This window comes from Leuciscus leuciscus (genome assembly GCF_965113295.1).
Source record: "Leuciscus leuciscus genome assembly, chromosome: 9".
NCBI classification, from domain to species: Eukaryota; Metazoa; Chordata; class Actinopteri; order Cypriniformes; family Leuciscidae; genus Leuciscus; species Leuciscus leuciscus.
In genome coordinates, this window is record NC_138733.1 from 11,669,153 (window position 1) to 11,689,938 (window position 20,786).

Genomic DNA, 20,786 nt, shown 5'->3' on the forward strand with positions numbered 1-20,786 from the left:
AAAAATAAGCTCCTAAAAAGCCTTAAAAGAAGACTTCAGAGAAGCACAGAACACAGCAAAGAAGTACTTGCAAACAGAAGCAGAAGTAGTAAATACTTAAAGATAACAAAGTTTAAAGTATAGGGGCCTGTTTAGCTTTTGTTTAATGCCAGGTTCTGGGACAACACACCCAAATATTGTGTACCTTCCAATAATTTGATTATGGTTTCAGCTAAGGGTGCTCTGATCAATATTTTTGGGCTGATACCGATCAAGAATCTGATCATGGGGTCTATTTGAAGACTTTTTTTTATCATGTTTTATCTATAGTGATGCTCTAATCAGGAATTTACGGACATTTCATTTTGGAAAATGGGGGGAATTCCCCCATTTTAAGTTTTAAAATATTCTAGGTCACCCACATGAGTTTCTTTAAGGCTACTGCTATTTTAGATCGTATCACCTTATTATTTTCATGGCGACACATAACACACCGCAGCCACAATAGCGCTGTATGGCAGATGTATCGCTTTTATTTAGTTTTTCCTTTTTTATTCACAATATTCACAAACTTTTTGGCAATGTCATCGTCTACCTGATATTCTGATTCTCAAATATGTGTAAGTGAATGTGTTTTGTGGTTTAAAACCTTTATAATGATTATGTTTATGTTAGTGATATCTTTAATAATCTATTGCATTTATTTGTGCTACTGCTCCTCCCAACTCCCCTCTCAAATAAAAAATCCCCCCAAATGAGTCACTTAACACTTTGATTGCATTTATCTATAGATGATCTATAATGCGTTAATAGTTTGACCCACAGTTCAGAGAATCGTATCTGCCAGATTTACAACACATCAATTCATCCACTTCTCTCAAAATACATGAAAGTAAGTGGCCGGTGAACTGGGAGAAGAATAGATTATACGTTATAGTTACACAATGTGTATCTGATAGGAATAAAACACCTTGTCAATTTATATTTGAATGGATTGTTATTGTCGCTTCCATAGACATATTTACAGATTGTAAATGTATTGTTTTGCAAGTACGTATGTGTATTTAAAAGTCTAAAACCTAAAATAAACCTTATGTGGTTGAAAACTATGAATAGGTGTGACATGACAGCGCTGAGTGCATTCGTCTCTGGCTCAGCGCCAGCCGAAGCGCGAAAGCATGTTTGCACTTAGCAGTTTATCATGTGATGCACTGAATGTTCTTATCACACCGGTGTGATCGTACACATCAAAGGGTTAAGTGACTCATTTGGGGGGATTTTTTATTTGAGAGGAGAGTTGGGAGGAGCAGTAGCACAAATAAATGCAATAGATTATTAAAGATATCACTAACATAAACAGTTCAGTTAGGTCTAACAGCAGTATCCAGGCAAGAAATACAAATTGAATAAGGGATCAAATGTAAAATAACACTGTATAATCTTCCCTGAATAAATTAAATACAGATTGATCCTTACAATTAAAGTTACAAACGTGGTTCAGTCAAGAGCAGTAAGTGATTTTCGCTTTGTCTTTTATTGATTGATTAACATTAATGACATGTAGTCTCACAGAACATTTTCAAATGACTGATTTGTCAAAAGTTATTTAATTATGTTGTAGGAATTGTACATCACCTTCAGATTTATCATTATTAGACACCACTGCAAACATGTCATTTATGTCATACCTATGCACAGCAATTTGTAACTATTTTATGTTTTGCTTAATTAGTGACTAATACGTATGAATTCGTACGATCTCACTTGGCGTATATGTACGATCTGTTTAAACCCAAATTATGGGTAAATTTAGGGGCGGGGTTAGCGGTGGTCATAATTCCCAAAATCAGTGCAGAAAATTTGCCCAATTATCAGTATCATTGAACAAAAGTGTGAACCACACAATCACACCCATACACTAATAGTTAAACACTAATAGAATTTGTGAATTATAAACTTACAGTTGGGTCCCAATATATGCCTTATTTTTCTCATAAGCACTATCAGGAAAGAAACAACTGCAATGCACCTCTTAAAATATAATAATCTTCCTCATAATTCTTCAGTCACAATGGCAAGTTTCACGTCAATAAATTAACTTTCTTTTCTTTTAAACACTCTGGTTCTTTAGATCGTCTCCTGCATGAATTTAACTCAAGTTTTGTGCTGAAATGAGTGATGTTTTCACTTTAGGCACCTATGGTACGACTGAGGGGTCTCATCTTCCTCTGCCTGCTTCATCTGTGTGTTCAAGGCGTTCAGGGCGATGTGAACCCTAATGTCCTGGCTAAAATGACAGTATTTGTATGACAAGTAGGTCCATTTGTACATCACATTACAGTCAAATGAATCAATATATGCAGTTTTGAATTAGTAAAGTGCATGTAAATTTGAATTAAGTTTGAATATCAAAATACACAAGGAACAAGGCAAATACAATGTTTATTGAGAATTATGATAACCTTGTGTTATTTTATGTCTTCCAGTGTCCAGCCGAAGACCAAGCAGAAAACTGATGCTCAGTACGCAATAGCGATCAATGTCCCACAGGATCAGTGTACAAAAGAAACATTTAATATCGAGGATGTGTTCAGCAAACAAGATGCAGTCAATGTAAAAGATAAGCTCAGTAAAGGAGAGAAATGTTTACAACTCACTGAAAAAGAGAAATGCACATCTTTAGGCAATGTCATTGCTACAAGGCCAGATATGAATAAAAAACCAAATGAGCATGCTGAGCATGTTCTGCTCTATCCTCTAGGTAATTCACCCATGGACAAACTTCTAGAAAAGGCAGATCAGAATAGCTGTGTAGTTTTCTATTCGTACTTCTCACCTTGTGTGAAAACATGCATTCAGAGCAAAGACAACATTTTAGAGGGCCTTTCAAACTGGATAAATAAAAATAAAGATGGAAATAATGCATTTGTCTTCCAAGAGATCTGGCAGAAGGACAAGAAGGCGATTCTGGAAAACGAATTTCTAAAGATTAATGAGAAAGTGCCTCTTTATCAATGTAAGAGAACCAGTGATGTGATGGAATGTCAGAAATGTGTGGAAAATAACATTGTGAACGCTTTCTGTCTGCCTGAAAATAAATAAGTAATTTTCCTTTTCTTGAAAATGCTTCTGTCAATGATCAAACTGTGGCATAATCAATCTTTAAATTATCATTCTTGAACACCTGTTCTGTACCTAATAAAAGAAATAGAATCATGTGTCCTTTGTGGAACTGCCATGATTTATACAGTAGTTCACTATATTATGTTGTGATGCTTTAAAAAAGCCTATATTGCAAAATATTGTGTTTATAAATATAGTGTATTTTCACTGTATTTTCTTCTAGTACAGCGTGCAACACATAGCAAAAAAATGGCTGATTCTGCTACTCTTGCAGTGTGAATACTGTGACCTTATATATGGGCTGCTCAAATGCAGACACAAGATGAAACGGGATTTCCGTTCACACGTATCCGTGAATTTTTTAAATAAAATGCTGTATTCTGCTGCCAGGCCAGTAGGTGGCTATGACACTTTGTGAAGAAACACTACACGCTTATAGACTGAACACGTAATACGCATGTGCATGATGTTTCTACAAATCTACAAATGTGCCTTTTTGTAGTTTACACGGAGACAATAACAATATAATTTTCAAATGGTTTTGCATTTTGATACCTGTTTTTAAAAGTTTGTGTTTTCTGGTCCCCAAAATGCTGTTGTCGTGTCTCGTGTCGAATAAACGGCTAAAACGCATTAAAAAAAGGTTTCCGCATTCAGTAGAACATGGTGTCATGTAAATGGCCCAAAATATATATATTTTTTCTCACTCATTTAAATTCCTGAAGCAGATGTTGAGTGTGACTGAATACTTGCAGTGTAGGCTATATGTCTCATCCTGTGGTCTCACAGTAATTCACACATACTAAACGCTGCTTGATACAATCTGTATTGTGAAAAGCGCTATACAAATAAACTTGACTTAAACTGAGTGTCAAACAGACTGCAAGGCCCTGCAACACATTGCAAACACTGAACACAAACGTTGCTTGCACAAGGCAAACACATCCTGATCAGCCTGTCTAAATGGTGCATCAAGAGTGTTACTGTTCATACATGAACTCTCTTTCTGCATCTGTTCATAAAACAGTAGATAGTGTAGTCGATGTTAAAAGATGTTACAATTCTAACAATGTGATTCTTTGTTAAAAAAAAAAAAAATGTTAGGCTGGAGCAACAATGTAAAATCAACTAATAATTCTACGAATTAGTATAAAAATGTCAAAAGTCTATTAGCTGTCATAACAGTGCAATATCAACTCTAACGATTTAATAATAATTATTCAATTTGCTTTTAGTCGTTGTATTGTCTCAAGAAGGTTGTGGTTTGAGTCATGCAGACACATGATGTGTGGTTGTTCTGGAATAGCATCACATTTTCATGCCCATATGAAAAAAACCTGCATGGTTCATATACAGCAACCATATGTCTTCCTTACTTAAAGGTCCCATTCCATGGATTATTTTTATTATTTAATAATGTTTCCAGGGGTGCCCTTATAATGTTAGTATGTTTTTTAGATCAAATTTTTTTATAATTTAGAAATAAAAGGCATATTTCCTAGCCTGATTTCATTCCCTGGTTTGAACACTCTGTTTGAAGGGGCGTGTCTGCTGTGCGACTTCAGTGTAAACACCCACTGCTGTGATTGGCTGACATGCTTGCATATGAAATATCTGGCATTACATGTGGAACTATATGGAAAACTTTTACTATTACAGCTATTATACGGTTTTACTATTACAGCTATCTGGATTAACGAATCGTGAGAAGTTTAAGTATTTAGATCTATTCCCATCACATAAAAGGTTGCAGTGATGAGCATTGAGCAGATGGCAGCCTGTTGATCGCGTGAAAGATCTTATCATTGCAACGCAGTTTCTGCACTCTCACTAATGATTTCACCAATGCAAACATGAGGTATATAAATACAGTAAGAGCTTCGTTGTGCAGTGTAACAGCGTCATTGATTTCATAACGAGTTTTGGCAAGAGTCCAGATAAACTCGCGCTGTGTCACCGACAGCAGCTTGGGCGATTGGAAAGGGATTGTTCTTTGATCGCTTTCTGTATATTAATCACAGTTTAAGTAAGATTATTTTCATCCTACTAAGAGAAACGAACGATGTGAAGAGTGATCGCTACTTCCATATTAAATCACTTACCGCTTGCTGGAATATAGTTGAAATTGCCCCCTTCGTCAGTATGAAACGCTGAGAGAAGTCTGCTTGATATTATTCCAGGTTAGAAAAACAGTCCGTGGTGAAATGGACAGAGCAAGCTAACAACTTCGAATTAAACTTTTACGGTATCCGATTATAGGCTAGATAAACATCAACCACGTCTGTTGACATTTCGCCATCAATACGCCTGTGTTCCTGTGGGCGGAGGTTACGGTTCTAGTGACATCATTAAAGAAGGAAGTAGAGGGGTGTAGTCCAATCCAGCCGTTTTTTGTAGTCAACTTCTGTTAAATAAAATATCTCGCTTGGCATTGAACTTTGAGCTTTATAATTTTACAGATATTATTTATACTCTAACAACAACATTACACACTAACTAAAGTTTGAAACATGGGATCACATAGAACGGGACCTTTAAATCAGCCAGAATTACCTTCTGTGTTTCATGTAAGGCCAATACATGTCCTATACAAAATCAGACTGATTATGGCCCATTTCATATAGCACACATACAACTTATAGGAGACTTTTGCGTTATATATGAATACTGTAAAAAGTCTTATATGAGTTTTACATGAAAGTATGCAAATGTGTATGGTATAAGTAGAAATATATAAAACTCATATAAAATTCATATATAAATCATTTAAAGTTCTTATATTGAATCATATGCTAGTCAAATTAAAGTCATATAGAATTTATACACATTTTGTGTCATTTGTTTATGCGTTTCATACAGATTTCATGTTTTGATGACCAACATCTGATTCACTTGCTGTTGGCAAATATTTAAATTGTACAGTGCAGAAGCCGGTTCGAGGATTACTGTCAGAATATCACTGACCTTTATGAGGACTGTTCATTTTCCTACATGATTTGAAAGAGCAATTATAAAGCAATGACATTGTAAGACTGTGTATTTACATTAATTGAGAATTGTCTGGGCCTGTTGTTTGTGAACAAATCATAACATTGTAAAAAAGGCTATAGTTTGCCGTCAAACCTAACCTCTCTTTATAATTTCTCCCTCTGTATTTGAGGCACACACGGCACCTTACCTGAGCCAATCAGCGTCCAGAAACCTTGAGCATGTGACCTCCCCCGCCCTCACAGAGACTGTGGGCTTGTTCGACTTCATGCAGCTCTGCGCAGAACGATCGGCGGCTGACTTGAAGCAGTGCATGCCGGTTAGAAATTTTGTCCGACTTGATACAGCGCCGACGCCACGTGACTGTGACGTATGGCATCAAAGTATGGCGAGTGGATAATGCCTTTTCTAAGACTACCCTGAAGAAGGCGAAGGAGCAGTCTACCCTTCCGTCGCCGTCAGTCCGTGTCTATTTTTGAATGGGATTGATAGAGACGTCAGACGACAGACCGGCGGCGACGTCATGGCGGCGTCACGGTAGTAACGTATACCTTACGGCGACGTGGCGACGGCGTACGTGAGAAATGTATAAAAAATCATAACGTCTGAACCAGGCACGTCGCCTAATAAGACGCCTGATACACACGTCGTCCCTCAGTACGTCGCCTAATAAGACGCCTGATACACACGTCGTCCCAATATTATAATGTTATTTTTCCCATGTTGATAACGAAAAGTGAATATAGCATGAGTATTGGATTTGCAATAGGCTATATCGGGAGACATGATTTTTGTTTTGTTTTGCAGGAAGCCTTTCTTTAAAGTGAATTTTGTTTAATTATATTTTAATTTTAAGCAATTTGTCATCAACCAATTGCATGGATTTATTAAAAAAGAAGCGAATATTCCATAAACAGGCTCTAACTTGTTGGTCTTTCTACAGCAGTGTTTCAATAAATGGTCTATCTTTTCTAGACAGAAAAGTTACAAACAAAGTAATAAAAAATATTTTATGTGCAAAATCTATCCCTGCCTCCAATGGTCCCCCTTGTATGAAAATATTAATTGGAATAGAGCATGGAGTAACCCACATACATTTTTAATTACAAACAAAGTAAAAGAAATATCATTTAAAATTCTTTACCATTATAACCCCTGTAACAAGATTATCTCTAAATTTATACCGTAGACGAAAAATGCAGCTTTTGCTTTATGAAAACGGAAACGTTAGACCATTTAATTGCTCACATAGCTCTTCTCTGTGGAATGATATAGCCTACAATGTTTCATTAATGGACAACTTGGCTCAAACATAGTCATTTATCTAATTTTGATATCTTCTTTTACTTTTCTGACTCAAACTTCTCTGTACAATATATAGTCAACTTAATAATTTTGCTTGGAAAATTCTTTATTCATAAATCGAAGTTTATGAAAAACTACGGTGCGCATTGCTGCCACATAGGCTACATATTATTTTTTCCACTCAATTATGTCGAGATCTTTTGTCGTTTTAACGACATCTTTTTCTCGTAATAACAAGATCTTATGTCATTAAAACGTCATATTTTCTTGGACTTATAAGGACATGTGTAGTCATGTACAAAATATGTCTTTATCCACATAAAATTGATCATACGTTCAAAAAGCTGAAGAAATAGCAGCCCCCATCGGACATTCATGTTAAAAGATCACATTATGTACACACCTTATTAATAGCAGATGAACCCAGAATACGAACATTGTGTTTAATTGCATATTAGGCTAAACGTTTTCCTCCCATAGAAAACCATTATTATAAAGAAAAAGCTTAATGTCGCTTAATAGGCTACTTCAGTGATAAAGATCAAATGCTGTACACACCTTATTAATAAACCATAGGCCTACTATCCTACAGAAAAGCAGATGAGCCCAGAATATGAACGCAATGCATTTAATTATACGTTAAGCGTTTTCTGATAGAAACCCTTTATTATAAAGAAAATAAAGGTGGCTCTTAACGTGTCTTTCTATATGGGAGGATGGCATTGCGGTGCACAGCAAATCCTTTAAATGGTATTCAATGCAAAACAAAAATGAAAAATAAAAGTAGCCAATAAAATAAACAAATTATTGTGGCATTAATTAGCCCACAAACAATATTTATTTTAAAGACTAAACGAATTTGTTTAAAGAAAAACACCAGCGTTGGGCGTTTATCTGTATAGGCTAAGTGTTTCAGCCACCCTTTTCAAACTGGCGCAATAAAATGCAACAGAATTTGATTTGTTAAACATGAAGAGGACTTATCAGTCTGGCATGGCCATTCGCTCTAACGGTAACCTAGATAGGCTAAATGTTCGCTATTATTAAGCGCATATCCGAGTGTTTGTGCGGAGTGTGGAGCGCGCACTGCATGACACACATGGACGCGCCGGTGCCATCACTCGCATTTTCCTATCAACAGTGGAAACAACTTAAAATACTCCATCATTTCTGGTCATACAGAAAAGAATAATACATCAGTCACAACTACTTTTATTTGTGTAAACTCTCAACAACAAGAAAACGTTGTGCTTTTGTAAAATAAAAGAAAACGAACAGGGCGCGCTTTCATGATCTCTGTCAATTGGAGCGCGTCTCAAAAATGAACTGAAAAACAGTGTATAGACAAGCCTCACAGACATGAGAAATATAACTATCTATATAAAGTTTATAAATAAAAAAATGTCCACCAACGAAAAAAAATCCAATCGAAAGCAAATACGGTATAGGCTACCATCTGATTATGTGATCCTGTCCGTATGAAAGGCGCATCTCTAGAGGCTAAATTACAGCGAAGATGTAGATATGTTTGCAGGCAGCCTACACTGATTTAGAAAAGACTAATTCATTAATAAACAATTAAAATGCTTCATTATTTTTTTCATACACATTTATTATATCATTAGCCTACTTTTGCCGGTGCTTTGCGGCAAGTTTTATGCATGCGGAATAAAGGCTATAGCCATATATAGGCCTACACCCAGGGTTGAATATAAACGTGCGATTAGTCCTAATTGCTTAAATAAATGACTACTAGTCTAGAAAAAACCTTTAGTCTATGGCAACTATAGCCTACATTTAATATTTGACATTATTTAATTAGTAATTAGTATCCAGCTCTTTACATTAAATTAGTTGAGTTAGCATAAATAGTTAATGAACAAATAAAATAATAAAATAAAGTTTAAATTAAGATACTACCGGTTACCATATATTTCTATATAGCATTGCTTATTCCACCACACAAAGGACTGTTTATAAGGTGACAATCCGTTATACATGTGAAGATTGTATATGGCTGTATCTCGAAGATTTTTGTATTGTATCTTCTGTTATAAAGATGAAGATTGACATTTCGTTAATTAAACAAAATAACACAATGTTGTAAAAAATAAACAACTTAGGCTATGTTCTGTTAGATGTGTTTTTTTGTTTAATTATATTTCTAGGTAATGAAGATATAGCCTATTAACAAAAATAAATCTTAGGATATAATATATTATATAAAAAAAACCTTATAGGCCTATACGCCGGTTATATATATAAAATATATTTAAAAAAAGGGCCTCATTGATTCATTTTGCCTGATTGGGGGCTGCTACTATTGCTTAAGCTTTTTGAACGTATGTGTGATAAAGGCGCGATAGGCTGTCAATTTAATGTGGATAAAGGCATATTTTGTACATGACTACACATGTCCTTATAAAGGCAAAAAAAAAAAAAAAGATGTCGTTTTAACGACATCTCGTTATTACGAGAAAAATATGTCGTTTTAATATGCGTCATCGTAGTACTGCTCTTGATGTAAAGTGTAACAATTATCGTCAGCCCTCTTGCGCCCTCTGTTGGCATTTGTACATAATATACATATGTTCATTGTTTATATATGTCTTCATGTATTTTAATAGTGTTGTTAAATAAAATAAAATAATTAATTACTTTTAATAGCCTACTTTATTTGAACCAATTATATTCCCTCGTTTGTAATATGTATTTAAGTCATACTAAAGGCTATTGTTCACTTCATATCTATCTTTATGACCAAAAATAAAATAGTCGACACTGACAGCCTTTTGAACATTTGAACATGAACCTACATTGTTTTGCATTTTGTGACTAAAAGACTATTTCCCTGTCTTATATTTTTTCATTGTTGATTTATTGAAAATAATATTAAAATACTTTCTTGTCACCTTCTCCTGTAAAACAATATCGTGAATAGTTTCATATTGTGTATTTGCCCATTATGGTCAACTGTGTAAATTAAAATGATTACCACCTTCAAAAGTCAAAACTCAGAATGACACAATTACAATTAATGAATTTATCTGTTCAACTTTAAAGTTGTTGTTAATAATTGTGCAAAAAGTTGTGACTTTGATGGTGTATAATTTGCATAGTCCTCATATCCAGTAGAAAGTGAGTAAAAAAAAATATATATATACTGTTCATAAACCATTCAGAGATGACATTAATGACATGCACAACTTTGTATACAATACAAAATTTGTATCAATGATATTTTCAATGTCATCAGAATACAAGAAAAGAATGATTGATTAGAAAGATAACAAAGGAAAGATAAGAAAAGCTAGGGAGAAAAATAGATATTATTTTATTGTGATGCGACGTCACAGGTTGGTGTCACGCGTCTGTGGTGCAACGTGCTGTGGTGCGACGTTGGAGTCACGCGTTGGTGTCAAGCGTCTGTGGTGCGGCGTACCCCTTCTGTCACGTAAAAGTACACGACTGTCGACTTCGGTAAGTTATCCGTGGCACTATCCACTCGCCATATATCAAAGTACCGCGAGAGCGTTTCGAGAGTAGCCGGAGAACTCAGCCAGCGCAGCTTCTCAAGAGCGGCTGCACTGGGCTGCAGGAGGGCTGATGACGACACAGCTGTTCCACGATTGGCCGGATTCACCGCATGACAACGATCACGTGTGTTTCGTGTTTATTCGAACACCTTTAGTTCCTCTAATGCTCTCAAATCAGTTTATTATAACAGTGAACACTCTTTTCATGTCGTTGTCATGTTATATTGTGTCATGTTTATCAAATTAAAACTGCTTAAAAAACGTAGACTCCACTTCATTGATAGTTGCTTATGTTGAACTTTATTCTTGTTCAAACAGACGCTGTATGAAGCAGTACATAAAGTATTGAATGAACATGTCTCATGAAATGAAACATCTGTGTATTATTTGGCAAATATTGCATTTATTTCACTGCAGCTGTGGTAAAGTATGCAAACACCACGTGAGCGGTCACTACGGGAACCAGAAAGTGTCCGACTTCACGTCTCCGTTTGCAGCTCCTCCCCGCCTGCACGCGGCTACTCTCGCCGATCGGTTACATCCAGCCGCAGCCGATGTCGAACACACCTATTAGGCTTGTTTGAGATGCGCCTTGCCTCGCCTGAAATGTAGTCGAGACTAGGCGGCTGCAGTGAGAGGAGGAGTGAAAAAAGCGCAGGCAAGCCGGACAGATCTCTCTTCTCGCAGTGGATCTGACACGACACCTGTGAGATCAAAGATGGATATCGCGGGATTCACGCTCGTGCACAGTGTTGCTAATAAACTGGATGTAATTCAAGTTCTGTTGCTTTTATATGAAAATAAATAAAATGAACAAGACACCCAAAGTACTTGTTATTTAATTCCATTCCCAAATACATGTTTATCAATATTTTTTTTTCTTTAATACAGACATATGTGTTTTTATTTATTTTCTTTTTTTATAAAAATTAAATTGCATAACCCAAAGAGATCGCACTGTCAGATAGTTTGGGAATATTCACACATAACATATACACATAAAACCTGATATTAGAGTTTTAAAATCAAACATTTTAAAAGAGAACAATACATCACAGTTGTTTAAACCAATGATCATTAAGCTGTGTCGTCAGCAAGTCGTTTCCCATCGTGCTTTTGATCAGCGCAGTCGGTGGAGAGCAACTGCGCTCGACTGCAAAATCCGACACGTGCGCCTTGCGCTCGCGAGAGATTTTTGACATACGTCAGCATGACATCAGAGCCAGGCGGTCCGCACTCGGACACATTTCTAACCGGCATGCATCTCGCGCTGATCACCGGTGATCGGTTCTGCGCAGATTTTGCTCATCTCAAACAAGCCTAGTATTAGCGGGAATCGGAGATTGACGCTGAAGTTACATCAGTGGGCTATAAACTGTTTTACATACCGCATTTGGGACGAAGTGTTGTGCGTGAATGCAAAAGTAAGTTTGTAATCCTTGATTATACACTGGATGAGTACTGCATTCGCTCTGGGAAACAAGTTATTGTGCCCGTGATGTAACGTTATATCATAGATGTGTGTGTGTGTGTGTGTTCCCCCTCGTGTATTCATGCCACTCTATAGCTCGTATGTTTGTATACATAATTATATTATTATCCGGACTAGAGTTATACTTATTTTATTATTACATGTTATGTTATTGCTTGAAGCAGAGTTTGCTGTATATTATCTATATTTAATGGGAGAACTGTTGTGGGAAATTCGCCAAGCGCATGCACACTCATAATCCAGTCAGTACAGCGCTATACCATCTTCACAGCATATTAACAAGGTGTCAGATTACACCTGTGTTGAATATAATATAGGAGTTACAGCCTATTTTACATTTGCTTTCAGTTTGTTTTTATAATAATGTGCATGTTTAATTATTGATGTTAAAATATCATACTACATTATTGCTCATGTTTAATTGTTGTAATTTATCATTGTTATTATTATGTATATTTCATGTTTATTTTACTGTTTATTTCATAGAAAACCACACAAACACAACCATAAAAGCCAGTCTGTTGAGTGGTGACAATAAATGGGTTATTCCCAGAAAAGTGCATCTTCGTTTGGTCTCGAATCGGACAGTCTTTGGTGGGTCAGCACCCTGAGCTGGAAACTTGTCTTATAAGTGCTACCACAAAAGCATATTGCAAATGAACAAAGTTGAGTCAAATATGTTTCTAGAACAGTGATTAAAATGTTGAAAATTGGCTGTTTTGTATATGTGACATGAACTCTGGTAGTGATGCACTCTAAACACTTTTTTTACTAAATTTTTTTGGTGTAACATTTTTACACTTAGAATATTGATTAGATTTTTAGGCAGTGAAATCAATTATATACACTGTATTAACTGAGTAAATGTACGTAAAACAAATTAAATAGATCTGAGTAACTGCATTTGGTACATTAACAAATAAAATTGAGTAGAAATAATTGGGGGGGGGAACATTTAAAAACAGATATTTATCAATATTAACTGCGTTTATATGCCAGTAATATTAACTTTTTTATTTCCTCTAAACCTTTGTAAAAATATTCAATACAACCACCGGTATAACTACATGACATTGGCCTTTATTGTCTATGAGTAGCCTACAGCAATACTCCTTAGGAATAATGAATGCTGTCTGGAGACTATGCTGAATACATTCACCCAGTCAGGTTGCTGTTCTGAGTGACAGCTGATGATTTGCATTGGAGAAGCGGCGTTCATCAACTTTTCCTAGACAATCCTTGTAATATTGTGCCAGGTCCATTGCAAAGCCTTCTCTTCCTTCATTCGAACCTGACATCTCATCGGCAGTAGCTGGGGTGTGGTACTTCCCACCTCACTGCTTTACTCCAGGGCCAGGACACCAAAATGTTTTTGACCATTTATTGCTTTATTATTCATTTTATTCTTTACTAATAAAAAATGTATCCATCACTTCTTCGTGTGACTGGATCTCAGTGCATCAGTTCAAGGTGGCTTCAGTCTGTTGTGGAAAAGCAGAGGCTGACAATCACATGAGTGATAATGGGCAGAAACATTTTAGTATGAAAAATGGGGAGTTTAAAATGTATTTTCATGAATATGTATCTTCATATTACACTTTATATCAGGTCGGATCAAGGAACTTCAAAATGTAATTTAAGTGCCTCAAAGCTCTTTCTCCTATAGTAGGGTTACTGGAGGAGCATTGACCATTTTTGAGGTTCTTGCTGGAACTTATGGGATCCTTTAAGCACTTTGTATTTAGTTCAGAGGTTCTGGAGTCACCTTTTCATTACCATGAGACCTCGAAGTGCTTTGGGGGAAAATAGAGGAACTTGAATGCGATAAAAGGGTTATTGGAAGATCTTTTAACATTTAAGTGGTTCCTGGAAGATCTCTTATGTTAAAGCCAGCATCTGGAGGAACCCAATGGTTCAGTGAGGCCAAAATAAGATTATTATTATCCTATTATTATTATTATAGGCTACTTAAGTTTGATTCAGTATACATACCCAGGTGAAAAAGACGTACTATTAAATGTATTAAAAATGCACTTGAGTGTGTTTTTAGTAGGCCTACAATACAAATATACTTTAATGCATTTTTAATACATTTAACAGTAGCCTACCTCTTTTTCACCTGGGTAGCTTACATTTATTTAGTATAGGCCTATTTTATTGATTAATTTAAACCTTAAACAACAACACTAATAATAATATTAATAATATGAAGAAGAAGAACCAGGAGTCGGAAGAAAAGTTTTATTCTGTCACGAAACTGCTGCTATTCCTCAGCTGTCGTCACTTCAGTGATACTCGCGCTGCTCGCGCGCAATCAAAGCTCAGCTGATCGACGTCATCGGGAAAGTAACGGCTCCTCTCATCAAAGCTTCCGACGTTTGTTCGGCTCTCCGTTACAAGGTTTGTAAACTTGCCAAATAAATATAAATACAGAGTCTACTCACTATATATTCAAACACACATATATAAACTAAATGTATTATACATTACTACGTTTGGTTTTTACAGTGTTTACCACTCGTTTATTGCACAGTATCTGGTATGAAGGTTTTAGCCGGCCCGCGATGCTAACTATACGTTGATCTAATGAGCAAATGGAAATGATTGACTTATTGTCTTAGATTGATTTAGTCATTCATTCAACATATTCTGTACAACCCTGTCTTCAAATTGCTGATATAGCCTAACTAATGTAGCTGATTCCTGCTGTCGTCATTGGCGTTTGTTATGAATAACAAAAGCAGGTTAATATAGTTTGGTCTGTTTTTGTTTAGCCTAACTTAACTTACTACAGGTGCCCTCATTCTCTCAAATACCATTTTAGAGCCATTTACTGGTCAATAAATATTATGTTGTTAATAATTAGCTTTGTTATTTTGTTTCCCCAGAACAACCAGTACATTTCTAAAATAATCTGAACATTTCAGTGGCAACATTGAATTACAGTAAGTTACCTATACACCACATGCTTTATTAGTATGAACTTTTCTGTGTGAAATTGTATTGTTTGACTGTGTACTTGTGTTTTTTAATCAGTTATTCTTTGAAAATCTTCCCTCATGCTCTCAAATCTCATTCATGTTACTCAGAAAAATAATATCACTATTATTTTATATTATTATTATCACTATAAAAAGCTATTATATGGCTTCAGAAGACTTACAACACAACCCATAACACATGAGTTGTGAACTCATTGATTATTTTTAGGATCTTTTCTTACATTTTTGGAGCTTAACCATTTTTACATAAATTGTTGCAATGAATTGAACTAGACAAGTGTACAGAATGGTTTCATGAATGATTTACATAATTGTTTTCTGCTTGTTTCATGCAGTGAAATCGAACAGTGACTTGGGTTGCATTATGCCTGAGATCTGCTTTTGGGTTCCACAGACAGAAAGTCAAACAGGTTTGGAACGTCACAAGGCTGAAATTTTATTAACATTTCACAACTATCACTTTAATAACCTTACTAACAGTAAATTGTGTTCTTTGCAGGGATCTCGGTAACCTGAAATACAAGTTTGAACAAGAATAAAAATCCTCCTGTAGACCTGAAAATCACTGAAGTGCCTGGACCATCCACCAAAAAAGAGGAAAAACAAACGGAAAATGAAGCTGATGCACCTTTTCAGTTTTCTAACTCTTTAAGTATCCCACATGTCACTCGTGAAGATTTTATTATTGATTGCATTTTATGTTGCAGTGAGTAAAGGTGCTGTCACATTTTTGAATTTCGTGAAATTACACAGGCAAAAAAGTCCATTGACCATTGTCAGCAGTGTAGCGACGTAATGTATGAAGCACAGCTCACACAGGAGTCACTTTCAAGCAGCATTCCAGTGACCAACTTGGTCCCATAGTGACATTTGTGACCACAAACGAAATTGCTGATTGTGTGGATTCTTATTGAAATGACTGAAATTCACCAGTGAACATTCACAGAACAACAGATCATTTTACTTCACCTTAATACTGTTTCCGGGTCGAAGCCTCTACTTCCTCTATCTTGTTTCGTGAGAATACTCAACAACCATTTATGAACTGTTGATTCAAGTCACACATTTAAGCTTTTCAAAAGGCATAGTGTACATTACAGTCTCCAGTCTAATGGCATCCCAGACTTCAACATTTTATGATTCAAAATAGCTGAATAACTAACCATCAGAGATTTCGGAATAGAGATAAAGGTTAGGATCATAATTTTCAGGCATATTACAGTACAATGAGTGCATATTAGCACTGTTTGTTTGTTTTTGGCATCTGATAGAGCTTTTGGACCTGGAAACAGTGATGTCCGACTTAACAAGTGGACTGAAACACAATTTTTTTAAAGTTAAGTGAAGATGGACATTTTTAATTAGTCAAAATGTATATATTTTTTTTTTTACATTGATTTATTTCGTGGAACATATGCGTTTCCATGCATTTTGTTGAAATGTCTTTTCTTGTGTGACTATGGTTGATTATTCATGTTGCTTATGTATTATACAATTTTTTTGTGTATTCATTGATATTAATGTATAGTTAACTTTTTTTTTCATGTGCATGGAAGTGTATGTATAAAAATGAATATAAAATATGTAATAAACAATTCTTATTTTGTATTTGGTTCAATTTGTTTATTATAATAGAAGTCAAAGGTAACCATAGTAACAACATGAAATTAAATATAAAAAAAATGAAATCTGGTTCCTGGAGGCACCCAAAGTGGTTCCACACAGTGCCTAATATAAGAGTTCCTCAGGAAACTTGTGTGGTTCTTCAGAGAACCACCACTTTTTAAAGGGTGCCTAGAGGATCTACAGACGGTTCCGCCGGTGTGGCAAAGTGAAGAACCCCAAAAGGTTCCTCCAGGCACCTTTTATTTTTACAGTGTAGATGCCAACTCTCTTATATTTACTGAATATATGCTGCTCGATGAAAAATAAATATTTGCTTAATAATTGTTGTGTGTTTATTTCATGTCAGAGTAATTCACGAACAAATGCAAACACACAGAGTTCTATGATGAATAAAAAACTGATTTTTTTTGGTGTGTTAACAACTGTATGTTAAGCCAAGAATTCAGTCATGAGTGATCACACAAAATAAGTTAATGGTGTCTAAACATTTAACACACAAACATTAGTATAATGTTCACTTGAAAGGATAATATTAACAGCCCTACAAGTCATCAGGAACAAGGAATAGTTTAACCATGATTTAACTTTGTCATATTTTTTCTAAAACATAATTTCTGTAATTTGCTTTTACTTCAGAGTTATAGCATACGTGAGGTTTATAGTGAATAATATCTTACATTGTAGTCATTACATTTTACATTTTGTCATTTTCTGTGGAGGATTTCTTTCTATAATAAAATCTTAAAGAGGTAGCAGTTTGGTCATAAAAAGTAAATCACACAGAGCAATTACAGTCATAATCCACCTTAAGTGAAATCTGCTACATGCGATTTTGTTGCTTGATGCACAAGCATGTGTTAAAAAAGGATTATTTGTAGTCTTTCCCAAAATTTCAGAAGAGATGACAGAGAGATGAGACATGACACACTTGTATCTGACAAAATAACACGCATCTGAACTAACACGTATTCTTTCAGGTTACAAAATAAATTCTGTTGCACAGAATTCCAAACAACTTCTGTTGCTTCACTGTTAAATTAGCTAACATTAGCATTTTCTGTATCTTTCTGTAAGAAGTCTTAAAGCTATCCAGAAGTATAGCTTGTATATTTACTAGTCCAATATAGCGTTAGACTTTCTGATGGACCATTCCTCTGCAGGACTGCAGTAGAGAGGACATTCATTGTTATTTACATTTATGCATTTGGCAGACACTTTTATCCAAAGCGACTTACATTGCGTTATCCTATACATTTATACATAGGCATGTGCAATCCCCTGGGATCGAACCCAAAACCTTGCGTTGTTAACGCAATGCTCTTACCACTGAGCTACAGGAAAGCTACATTATGGTATTTGACTTCGATATTTGCAAACTATAACTGATATGGACTGAATTATATGCAAATGTCAAACAGTTTCTTGAACATTCGCACAGCCTCATATGTTAAATATTGCAAGTAGTTTATTTGCATATGGCTGATCACAGAAAGAATATTTTCTGAGTCAGACGAGACCAAACACATCTTCTCTGAAGAGCTCAGAAGCGTCTCCCTTCTTCTCTAAAATTCATTATGGTAAGTATTTTCATCATGGCTTTTTCTGTTTTGTTGCTTGTGTTCTTTTGTTTATCAGGTTTGTCGTTTTAACTTTAGGCGTCTGGCGCACTGAGGATGTTCATGTTCTGCCTGCTTCATCTGTGTATTCAGTGCGATCAGGAGCAAGTGAACACTAACGTTCTTGTTAAAATGATCCAGTATTTTGATGACAAGTAAGTCTATATTTGCACAATTACAGTAAAAATAAGTTAAATGTGTTAATGCTGAATGTGCATGTAGCAAAGTTAAAGGCTCAGAGGAAGAAGGAAGCGGGAACCGGCAAATGTTTAACATAAAACTTTAATCCAAAATAAACAAACTCACAACCACACAAACACTACCACACAAACATAAAACACAACAAGTAGGTTCCGATAGCCTCGTGGGTAGAGCGCCGACATGTAGTCCCCTTGCGCTTCGGGCGACCTGAGTTTGAGTCCTGGCTCGTGGACCTTTTCTGATCCTGTCCCCCTCTCTCTCCCAATTCGCTTCTTGTCTACTCACTGTCCTATCATAATAAAGGCAAAAATAAATCTTAAAAAAAATAAACCCTCGAGATTACCTCTACTCCCACGGTGGCCGCAGCACCTAGGGGTGAGGACAGACGAGGTGAGAGAAAAGGAGACAGAAGGATGAGGAGAGACAGTCTCGAGAGAGGGGAGAGAGTAAAAGAAAAATAAATCTTGGTCCAGTTCCCAAAACGCACTGCCATCCAGTTCCCCACCAGCTGGACGAACTCCTCCACAATCCACAATGTCTGGTGGTGGTGCTGGATAGCCCTCAGTGGACGACCTTCTAAATCCTCCAACACATGGTGAGTGGTGAACAAGCGTGCCGCACAAGTCCTGAAAAGTGAAACCAAAGCATCTTGATCGCCCCCAGGTGGCTGGTCCCAGTATAGGTCATAAACCGACGCGATGGAAACTAAGCAATCAAATTACACTTCAAATAATTTTTTTCCAAAGATATTTTTTGTCATTTTATGTAGTTTTTAACATGCTGGTGTATGTTAGTGCATGTACTGTAAGTGTTTTTTTCTTTCTTTCTTTTGTTTAAATAAGAATGGTTTTAGTTATTTGGTGGAATAAAAACGGAAATGTGACGTCATGATTGACAGCTGTGATTTTACACCGACATAATGAATGCAGTAAACCGTTTCTGCGGGAGTGAGGACGGGACTGTGATATCGGGCATATCAAGGTCGATGTGGCGAGCAGGTGACGCTCATAAGCAATCGCACCGCTGGCCCAGCTCTGTTCCCACGGCTCTCGGCCCCGCCCTGCTTGCCACAGTGCATAAGCAAGGAAAAATTTTATTGATTCTGTCTCAGAAACAAGTTTTAGTTTTTGAAAACTGCAATATTTGTGATTTTTGTCTTCTAGGTTACAGCCAAGCAACCATGACAGGCCTTATCAGTATTCTGTAGTCATCAGGGTCCCATATCAACAGTGTACAGAACAGTTCAGTCTTGATTCGGTTTTCAACATGAACGAAATGGAAAATGCCTTCAATGAAGACTAATGGTCAGCGACGGCTTTGTGAAGTCACACAAGACTTATTCAGTCTCGCTGCTGCAAAGCCGAGCTGGATCCAAATGGCCAGTTCTTCTGGAAAAACATTGCATTCTGAATATATTCTTATCTATCCTATAGATGCCACAAATACATCTCCTCTGGACAAAATTTTGAGAATGCCAAATGATGATCAATGTGTTGTTTTGTATACTTACTACTCACCTTGCATAGAAAAGTGCATTAACGATAAAGCTGACACTATTTTGTATGACTTTTCAAACTGGCTAAACACACAGAGAACTGGGATTAAGGCTTTAGTTTTCCAAGAGATCTGGCGCAAAGACTGGACTGGTGTCAGAGTTCAGTTTGCAAAGATTAATAATCTAGTGCCTCTCTATCGTTGTGTGAAGGAAAATAGTCAAATGAAATGCTATAAGTGTGAAGATGCTGGCATTGAGACGTTAAATCAAAATTGTGTGTCTTAAAAAAAATATTTAATGTCAATAATGATACTGCATATTTTCAAATCACTGTATGTCTTGCACCTAAATAAACTTGTTTTGTCCATGCATTAAGGGCACGAGATGAAAGATTCATCACTTTGTCTGTGTTCGTCTCAAGAG

The 20,786-nt window shown here is 36.0% G+C and overlaps 2 protein-coding genes and 1 long non-coding RNA gene across 4 annotated transcripts in view; all 3 read left to right on the forward strand.

Moving 5' to 3' along the window:
• Positions 1 to 3,197, forward strand: part of LOC309506388 (uncharacterized protein) — a 41,004-nt gene extending 37,807 nt beyond the window's left edge. Inside the window, exons 2-3 of one of the 2 annotated variants that reach the window (XR_014208717.1) lie at positions 2,173 to 2,292; positions 2,466 to 2,586. Coding sequence is in view for 1 of the 2 variants with exons in the window: in XM_082180290.1 (XP_082036416.1) it covers positions 2,466 to 3,081 (616 nt within the window). In the remaining variant the exon portion in view is untranslated. Of the gene's footprint in view, positions 1 to 2,172; positions 2,293 to 2,465 lie in introns of both variants that reach the window. The other variant, XM_082180290.1, reaches the window with a different exon arrangement.
• Positions 1 to 20,786, forward strand: part of epha4l (eph receptor A4, like) — a 132,060-nt gene that overhangs the window by 19,739 nt on the left and 91,535 nt on the right. The gene's annotated exons all lie outside the window — the stretch shown is intronic.
• On the forward strand, positions 18,569 to 20,663 carry LOC309506505. Its single transcript, XR_014208815.1, has 3 exons — positions 18,569 to 18,628; positions 18,707 to 18,822; positions 19,172 to 20,663. It is a non-coding gene; the product is annotated as an uncharacterized lncRNA (long non-coding RNA).